At 39.5% G+C, this 10,454-nt stretch overlaps 1 protein-coding gene across 3 annotated transcripts in view; it reads left to right on the top strand.

The window, feature by feature from the left end:
* MYRIP (myosin VIIA and Rab interacting protein) overlaps nt 1-10,454 on the top strand; it is a 403,309-nt gene that overhangs the window by 309,206 nt on the left and 83,649 nt on the right. For all 3 annotated transcript variants that reach the window (XM_019537529.1, XM_019537520.1, XM_019537510.1), the window contains exon 8: nt 643-792. In XM_019537529.1, the coding sequence (XP_019393074.1) occupies nt 643-792 (150 nt within the window). The remainder of the gene's footprint in view (nt 1-642; nt 793-10,454) is intronic.

Here is a 10,454-nt window from a genome sequence, read left to right as displayed (position 1 = left end):
GGGGAGGGGCAGATAGGGCATTCCCAATTTGAAGATTTGGCTGATTCAGCTGCAGCTAAATCTCTGAATCAGATTTGGCCGAATCAATTTGGGACAGTGATTCAAATCACTGTCCCCCAAATCACCTGAATCCAAATCCAAAGTGAATACTAAGCTACGCTGTACGGGCCTACAGTTGTCTGTTACCCCATAGAATAGCTTCCCAGCTAACTCTTTATCCATTATTCCCATTATTCTATATACATTATTCTATGCTTCCTTACCAGCATTTATCCCTGCATCTATCTATTCTTATCTTAGAAAATGTGTGCTTTTAGGGAGAGAGAACAATGTGAGTATTGTTGGTAGGGTACAGATTTCTTTATTTATTTAATTAAGCTCTGATTGCGTACTGGTATGATATGAGGATTTATTGCAGCATTGTTATGCACTTGCAGGTACAGTACCATGACTTCATATGAGAAGAAAATGTGCCAGTTGTCCAAATCAAACTTGTATGAGCTGAAAGAGATACAAAAGGAAACTCAAAGAATTTGTTCAGTGCAATGCAACTCACCTTGACACATAGTTAATGCAGCTTGTTCAAGATGGCTCAGACAGTCTTTTCTAATAACATTTTTTTTTTTTATTTTAACCCTCCAGATCATAAGAAAACAACAAAGCCAAGCTGTACAGGCTGAGGCTGCTTTTGAACGGCCACAGTCCAGGAGTAGTGGACTGGTATCTGCTGCCGTCTCAGATCAGAGCATGCTGACTTTCCCAGGAAGTCGCAGGGGATCTTTTGCATTATGGGTGAGTGATCAAACTCAGCCATCTAAATTTTCTGCTGCAAGAAATTGGAAAGTTGAAATCCTAAATGATGAGGTTGTTGAATAAAGTGTTACATGGAAGAATGCCAGGAACAGATATTAAATCAAAACATCAAGGGGTGTTTTGCTAACTGTTGTGTGATGTTAGGAAGTGAAGGGGAAGGGTCAGCTTTTATTCTCTTTCCTACCAGCAGCTACTCCACTGATATCAATGGAATGAGATTGATTTAGGTAAGTAACAGGTGTAGGAGTGGCCCAGTAAAGGGAAAAACTGGACCAGTGCTTTTTAATGTTCTGAATGTAGGCCTGTAGGCTTCTTATTTGTTTATTGTAGCATCAGTTATATTATAGGAGCTTTCCAGACATTCAAAGATGATGTGACTTAGTCCAGGATCTCATATTTTAAGGACAGACAGGCAAGCAAGGTTAGGTGTTAGGGACAAGAGAAAAGGATTTATTTTCACTAACACCTGAGATCTGCTCCCACTTATGACAATGACTTTTTGGATATATGCAGGTGTTCCCAGGACCCAATCTATAATCATGTGGCTTATTTTAAACCACATGATCGTAGATCAGGAGCGGCTTGTGCATGTGTTTGCTTGGTTCTGGGAGCCATGCCAGGAACCAAATCTAAGTAAATAGGGGTAGGGAAAGGGAGAGGCAGGTGGGACTCAGGGTCCATGGGAAGAGGAGCCTGGTGGGGTTGGGGGGTTGGTACATCTGCAGAGGGGGTTGGTGGGTCTGTAAGTGAGGTTGTTCATTCTGGGGGTGAGAAATGGAGGGGGAGTGGGATCACTGGGGCTAAAAATAGCCTGGTTAGGACTGGGGGCTGGAGGCGTAGGAAGAGCACCAGCCCCAAGGCAATGCTGCTGGGCTTTCCCAGTCCTGGGGCTGTTCTCCAGGTAGTGTGCAGCTCTTTGGTAGATCAGGCTAATCTATTCCCAATCTAATGTAGTTCATCTCCTCAGGTGAACTAGTTTAGATCAAGCTAGCTATGTTTTGCCCAGTCTAACTTCCCCAAATGTCTGTACAGATCTCCACTTAGATCAGCCTAACCCTAGTTAAGTTGATCTAAGTGTAAAATCTGCATATACCCTTGATGAACAGAAGCAAGCCACATCACCTCTGCCCTTCATCTCATCTGTCCTAACTTTGAGGTGGAGGTAATAAAGTTTGCTAAGTCTAAGTGGTCTTGAATGCCTTTGTTAGCAAAGTTCTGCAGAGATGGAAAGCATAAATTGATTGTTTCTGAACCTTTACTACTCATCCCATTTACCCTACAAAAGTCACAGTTCTATTGGATTATTTGGCTGAAGCCCGATTCCCTGCTTGGGTCTAAGGCAATGGGTGCTCTTGGGGGAGCCAATAGGGGGTCTCCCATGTTGCACTCCTGCGCCTGGCATAAGTCAGAGCTGCTGAGAAGCATTTGGATCCTCCACCACTAGTGGAAGATTCCTGAGTGACCTTCAGCTAAAGGCTGAATCGATCTAATGCAGCTCTGCCATCTACCTGCCCAGTCTTTCCTTACTTGCTGCCTCCTCCAACATTCCCCCTGCACCAAGACTGTTTTCTTGGTTTTATTTCATCAGTAGCCTTCCACTTTGCAGACATAGCAGGCCAGGGAATGTTGCCCTTTCTTCATCATCCTCAGTCATCGTAGCAAAGAAAATCGATTTTGTCCCTGGGTGATAAACATTCAGGGTTATTCCAGATCCTCATCATGGCAGAGCAGAGTGATTCTCAACCAGGGTGCTGTGGCACCATGATTCACAAGATAAGCCCAGAGATTTCAAATATAAATCCATAGTTGTGGTCTTTCTGAGTTCTTGGTAACAGAAAAACAGCTTTTTTATTTTCCTGTAGTCAGAGTGAAAACTAAATGTGGGCATTTTCTGAGGGGCTTGCCTCTAATTTAGAAAGGTTGAGGACCACAGTTCTATAAGGTGAACATAGACCAAACTCTCAAGTACTATCTAAAAATGAGTCCACTGACCAAGAGAATAATACTGATTTTTCAATATCAGTATTTTCCAATATTTATATTGCCTCTTTCATAAGCCTATTGAAATCAATAGGTTTTGGGGGGGTTTCTCCAGCAGTTCCACTGGGCTTTGGAGCAGTCATAAAATGCATAGGTGACTTGTAAGAAATTATCTTCATCACAGGCATTTTCAAACATAATGCCAGGACTGCATATAAAAACTTCCTGATGTACTCGAAAAAACACATACACAGTTGGATGCTACATTTTCTTTTCTGCACTATGAGCCTCCTCCATTGGCAGCAGGAGTACTTTCTCTTTGGCCCCAGTTTTTATATAGAGCAGACTGACTTGATTCCAGGGGAAACAAGATTTGATCCTTAGTGGATTTTCCCTTTAGCATATGGGTGAAGCATAGTTTGTTTTATTTTAATTTTATGAAACGTTATTTCTTGTGTTCTGAGGTGCTAATGCAAATTGAAACAATGGTCTTTTAATTTTTTTTCCTAGATGTCCAAACAAACGAATTAAACACAGCTGTAAAACAGCAGCTAGGCCCCATATTATATTAAAGGGCTTTTTCTTCCTCTTCTTGCTTATTTCACAGAACAATGTGTTTAGCTCTTACTAGGAAGTTGAACAAAATCTGACAGGGTATATTGTGAAGATAAAATCAACAGCAATAAGGGAAAAGATGTTAACATAAAATGCAATCATTTCTTTGGACTGGATTTTTTTTCTCTTCAGAGATTAACTCAGAGATTAAGTACAAATGTACTAACTCATCTTGATATCTAACTATCAGGCATCTTTTTGTAGAACTACAATAGTGGCTGGGGAAAAAATGAAATTCTCCACGGAGTCAGTGGAAGTTTTCCTTAGTGATGATAGGCTTATGGGCTGGTAAATAATAAGTGAGCCGTTGAAAGTTTTAATAGCAAATCGATGACTACTGTTCCTCTGAATCTAGCAAGCATAAGGATGCGCTCATCCAGCCTTGAAATTCTGTACTGAAACAGCAAACACATTCACATCCTGTTTTATAATATGTATCATATAGAATTTTCTTGGTTTGAATAGTACTAGGCTTGACAGAAAACTCTGAAAATGTCCATTTTAAAAATGGCATCATCGTAACAGAGCTTCAAATCCTCTGAAGACATGAGTTTGTATTTGATATTCACATGTGGCCAGTGTCCTTTTGAGATTTTTTTTCTTTTCTGTTCTATTCGAGTACTTAGAACCTCATTTATAATAGTGGTATCCAAGTGCCTTCCAATAGCTCATTAAAACCAGCTTCACTAACATCTCATACATATTGTTTGTTCTCATCCCACCCCCAATAGAAGTTTCTATAGTATACCATTTTCTTTTGTTAGGGTCTCTAGTTTTCTTTGTTTTGAATTAAACTGATAGAGCGAGCCCTGTCCATATGGCTTCTGCTGAAACGTTCAAATGCCCCCAAATCAGGTTATAAAGCTAAAAACTTTTGTCAGGGTTGCATTAAAACATTCATATTAAAACAGGTGTTGGGCAGTTGTTTAATAGTGCTGATTGATGTTAGCTCACTTGAATTAGTGGGTTGTTCTGGGGAAAAGTGTTGATTCAAGATGCTTCCCAGGTACTTAATGTGGGACAACAGAGTTGTTTATAGGACCTCAGGATAAAAGTCTTTGTCCCTAGAGAAATCCAAGGTCTGTTTTTGGCCTCCTTAGTTACAAATACCCCAAATAGCTCTGAAAGCATCCCAATGGGTAGGGCCACAGGATACATTTACACTGAGGTTATTTCCTTCGGTTTTGTATGCCAGTGTACACCTGTGCCTGGAAAGGACAGCGTCAGCTCTCCCAAGATAACCACCTACCAAAGGAGCTATCAAAGCACCTTGCTACTAGGTGGCAGAAGGGCCAGCAGTAGCCTGTTTGCATTAAATAAATGACTACTCCAGAAAGCAATTTACTTGTGCTGTGGAAATACAATCTCTTACTGATATACTGTTACTCCTGATTTTCTAAGAATTGTGTGACTTACACAGGTTGATATCTGTACGTCAGACATCCACTCCATATTTGCCTCCAGTGTAAAAGCAAATTATACTGGTATAAATGTGGTAAGTGCTATACACTCCACATCTGTGGAACCCGTATTTGCACGTAGAGTAAGCAGAGAGCCCTCAGTGCCCATGTTCTGAACAACTGTTGTGAGACAGGAAAAAAAGACCTGTCATATTTTGTGCTCCATAGTCTAGCCATAGTCTAGCAGAGCAAATGGCTCATCTTGAAATACAGAATTGAGAAGGCTGAATTGCAATCAATTTCTACAGCGTTCACATTTGGGAAGGTTACCTTCCTCAGCTATAAATGCTGGAAACTTAATTCTCCTTTCTGTTAAAAGCTTAAATTGTACAGAATTTGGCATGTAGGCCTTCATACTCATGGAAAGCTTCCAACTCACTGCTAGTAAATGGATATGTGAAACACTGAGTGCGGTAATGGGTATATTACAAACCAAACGGTCTCTAACCAGAATGAAAGAAGCCAGGAGTTTCTATCTTTTCAATTACTGCAGCTATCCCATACTGATCGCTGTCAGAGTCAGAATTGTGTACATCGCCAGTATCCTAATAAGTATTGTGTAGGCAGCACTACTCCCACTTAGGATATTCTTCACAGCCAGCCAAACAAATTACCAGCTGAAGTAAGCAGAAGCAGGTTAGATTAAATCAAAAGGAAAGAGAATGTGAACAGGGAAAGAAAAATACACAGAAAACAGGGAAGAGATAGCAAATATTTTTGTAACAGAAAACCAACAGATGATTGTGCAATATGTGTAGCCATACTATACAATGAATGATAACACACTGAATTTTATTAGTAGAATAGACCTAGTCACATGTAGTTGCTTAGGCAGACATCTTGCTATAGTTATGACCTTTAAAATGTATACATTTGTTATTGCATAGATTATTAGATATATCACCGATATATATGCAGGAGGAAGTTGTAGTCATTTCAGATAACATTTTGTGTTCCCCGTTCTGAAATGCTGACTTTTCATGATAACCACTTACATATGTCACCTATGCCTTCTGAAAAATACAGCTGGGTTTTGCATCTCCTGCATAACCTCCACAATTGTGCAAAATCGCTTACTTCTAAAAAAACCTATCTTAGTTTTACCAGCATTTTGTAGCTCTGATATTAATGATTTATGAGTCAAGCCTGAGCTGCATAAATCAGGGGCAGCAAGGTAAAGAGAGCAACCATGTGAAATAACTGGCTGGGGTTTTTTTAGCCAAAATCTGTATGTCTCTGTATAAACAAAAGGAAAAGTGTAACTGAAATATTCTACTAATTGCTTAACTGCAGCATTTTGCTGTGATATTAGCTATAAAATACTTTATTTCTTCTGGAATTTCCTTAGGGTCCTTGCCAGTGTTAAAATGCCAGTATAATGCTGAATTTTCTACTCCCCCATCTCATAAAAGGAGATGGATGGCAGCATCTGTTTATCATTAGTATTAAATAGAACAATATACAGTGGCAGAGATTGGAATAAGGGGAAAATTCTGCCATATCCTTTCAATACTTTAAGTTCCTGACGGTTCATAGCAAACGATTATAGCACATATTCACTTGATACTGTAAACTTGATGAAGCACAGTCATCCCAATGTATTTTATATTAATATTAATATCTTGTACATCCATGGTATTACTGGCCCTTGTTTTGCAGCTAAAAGAGGGCTTATGTAAACATAAATTAATTAATAATTTATTGTATTTAAAACAACTAAGACTGTAAGGGAGGAGAATTTCTGAAAATCTACATTATTGATGTAACCCAAGGGGAAACAGAAATTTACTAGTTATGCTAATTATCTGAGAACTATAGTGCCTGGAGAGCTATTTGCTTTATTTGGATATTCTGCTTAAAAACGAGAGGGGGTCAAAACCCTGAAGTACTGACTTATTGACATTCTTATTCAGGCAAGATCCCTATCAAAATCATTGGAAGTCACAAACATTCAATCCGGCTCCATTTGTCCCAGTCATTTTGCAGATGTTTCAAGGAGAGTGTAATGAAGAGTATCCTAGTTAGCAGTCATGAAACAGTAGGGAAACTACGCAAAGCAAAGAAGATTACACAGCAGAAAATTTGTGCTGGTTGATATCAATTCGTACCTGTTAACTACTTATAAATCGTAACAGCTAATTGGCTGGGTTTCAGCTTTGCCCTGGTATGAGTACTAACCCAGTCCCTCACTGACCCTATCCCAATTCAGTGAAACATGTGCAAGATTCACATATGTTCATATCTATCTATATATAGATAGATATCTATTTCTATATCTATATAGAGAGAGATACACAAAATGTTACATATCTGTGTGCATGTATATATATATATATTCTTTTGTTCGTTCTTTATTTCTCTTTATTTTTCACCCCCTACCTGTTCACCTCCAACGTTTTTTTTTATTCCAAGACTTTTTCTCCTCCCACTCATGGCTCTGACTTGCTCCCTCTGGCTCCAGAGTGAAGGAATCCACAGCCCCCAGGGTAGTTATGTTCCACCATCCACCCTCTTCTCCCACCCCAGAGGAGAGATACAGTGCTGGCTCCTGTCTGTACCCCTGCTTGCCAAGTCACAGTTACGCAGCACTGAGATGACATAATATCTTAACCTAACTGCTCTGAAACTGCTCTAACTTTGACAGCATAACATTCCACAGATTTAAAATGTTTTGAAGGTAACCTATAACAGCACCCTTATAGCAACCTATAAGTATTGCATGCTGCACAATCCTCTGCATCTTTTGTAAATGGTTAGCTGCCATGGTATATCAGTCAGTCCTGCAGCTGTTAATAAGTGCAGTCTTTCCTTTCTCAGCAGATGGATCCTGGATTTTTAAAAAGAATCATTATAGAAATGGGTTGACTCAAAAGGACTGGAGTCACAGTGGCTTTGGCAACAACTATGTTTTGAAGAGAGAAAAGTGTAGCAGTCAAAGAATGTTAAACATGCTTGCTTCCACTGTTGTTCTCTCTTAATTGTTGGTGGTTTTGCCCTATTATATTGAGAGAAGAAGTGAGGTAGTTGGGAGAGGGGATGTGGAACCAGATTGATTTACAAGGAAATAAATTAATTTTCTTCTAAATAACTAGGATTATTTTTTACTTCAGTTTCACAAAAAAATTGTGAATAAGACTAAATGTGCTGAAGTGATCCTTTTAAAGTTATTTGTATCATTTGTACAATTATGATGCCATGCACAAAATGTTAAGGCTAGCCAAAACAGTACTCTTGTTTAGTTTTTACACCAACTTTAGCATGTATAATGCTTTACAAGAATGCAAGGAAATAATTTTTTCTCAGAGACATGAAAGAAGAAGATGAGGGCCTGACCTGGAATCGTGTCTGGGCAGGCCTCAAATAAACAGCACAACAGTTAATGACAGTAAGCCATGATCACTTGGCTTAGACGGTGAGAGGAAGTGAGAGAGACAGCAATATGAGCCGAGAAAAGATCATCGCTCTATATGGAACATTGTTTTCCAAAGAAAACAGATTGTATTTTGTGCTTTTATGTATTCACTACTTTTTTAAAGAAAAGCCTTAGGATTCTGATTTCAACTTTAGAAATCATAAAAACATAGAACTGGAAGGCAACTGTAAAATCATCAAGTCTGGTCTGCTGCTGCAATCAAGAAGTTATTGGGCTCAGATTAAGTAGTATTGTCCCCAACAGTACTATCTTACAACAAAGTTAATTATCTTATCATGCCCTAATACCAATACATGTATAAATAGTGACACTTTACTGTGGAGCTAATTAGTCTACTCTGCAGTAAAGAGCACATGTAGATATACCCAGTGGATGTGTTTACACATGCAATCAATGTTCATGAAAAAACTCAAAAGCTTATTACCCCAGAGTTTTTTGTTCCTGGGTGCATTACTTGACTGTGAACTTGGGAGCAAAAAACTCCAGAGTACATTGCTCTAGAGTTTATTCATGAGCAGTACATTGAGCCCGTTATAGTAGCCCTGGCTGACAGCAGACCAGGACTGCTTCAACCAGGTTCAGTGTGTTGTAGAGGGGCTGGCTGGGGCACAAGGGTTTTTCAGTGCAGGGCTAGCCAGCAGGCAACCCTCACAGTGAAGCACCCTTGTACGCCTGCCAGCCAAGCAGCATCTACATGTGCACTGCTGCACATGACAAACCTTGTATTTATGAGTACTAGCCTGCTTTGGAGTTTATTAGTTTCATGAGTCCTATGAGCCTGCTCTGAAGTTTATTAGTTTCATGCGTCCTAACATGTATAGACGCGGAAATGTGGAGCTAATTAAGCAGCTCTTCAGCAAATGTCTTGTGTAGATACATCCAGTGTGATTATGTAGGATGGACAGATGGGACATTTCAGGAGACCAGAACTGGAATTCAAAGATTTTAAATATGTACTATGAATAGCAAACAAGCTAATGAAAGGAGAATACTTATATTCAGTAGACAAACATTTTGTTGAAAAAAGTGTGCATGTACATGTTATGTCAGAATTAGTCTCGGTATAAAGTATTTCAGACATTCCAAACTAGAGCAAAACCCCAGAGATGTTAGTGAGCACAGCTGAATTGAACTAGCTCTGTATTTGACCTTAAAGTTTTTAGTTGTCCAGTTTATTTAGTTATAAAATAGGTATAATATATTCATCACAAGGAAAGCCTAATCAATTACAATTTAGCACTCATCTTCAAATGAAAGGCATTGTGAAAAGGCAAATGATTACTACATTATTTTTTTATTTTACCACATTGACAAAAATACAGATACCAAAAGATGTGGAAAGCTAATCAATAATGGACCTAGGTGGAAAAGTTTGTTAGAAACAGGTTTTCATCACAAAAAACTGTTTTAACAGAACTGAAACCTTTTTTGTAAAATTTTATTCATTTTGATAAGAGTGCCCTGGTATAAAATTTTTAAAAGTTGTACCAAAGTTCTGTTTCAGTTTTTATTCATGGATTTCTAGTTTCAAATCTTTCATATTTCATGACATCCCATTGGTTGTAGGCACAATTTGCTTTAAAGTACTAATGTCAAAGCTTTGCTACCAAACAAACAGCAAATCATTTTCTAGATCAAAATAAGTTTCCATGAGCATTAGAGGTGTGCAAAGTGGGCAGTATTTGATTCGAATTCGGATTCGGCCTGATTTGGGGAACAGTGATTTGATTCACTGATTCAGATCACTGTCCCAATTCAAGTTGGCCAAATCTGAATCTGAAGATACGATTCTGATTCAGAGAATCAGCAATTCAGCCATAGACACAGCTTTATACATTATTTCTACATACCTCAAAGTACAGGCACGGCTCATGAATGCTGAGATGGTGGGGTGGATGGAGCATCCAACAGGAGCGCGGGGGGAGGCTATGTGTTTGGCAGCAGACCTAGAAGTGTACCAGAAGTACTTCTGGTCCACTTCCAGGTCCACTGAGCACGTGGGGGTCCCCCCCCCATGCATCCCTGGCTCAGCAATCAATCATGGAGGGACCCCAGGTGTCCCCCCCAGACCCAGGAGGCACCAGTCACTGAGCCAGGGGAGGGAGGGGTCCCCCGCACACTCTTCAGTGGACCTGTAAGCGGACTGGAAGTAC

This window comes from Crocodylus porosus, unplaced genomic scaffold (genome assembly GCF_001723895.1).
Source record: "Crocodylus porosus isolate Cpor-Errol unplaced genomic scaffold, CroPor_comp1, whole genome shotgun sequence".
In the NCBI taxonomy this organism is placed as follows: Eukaryota; Metazoa; Chordata; order Crocodylia; family Crocodylidae; genus Crocodylus; species Crocodylus porosus.
The sequence above is the reverse complement of the archived record's forward strand: the minus strand, read 5'-3'. Positions and strand labels throughout refer to the sequence as shown.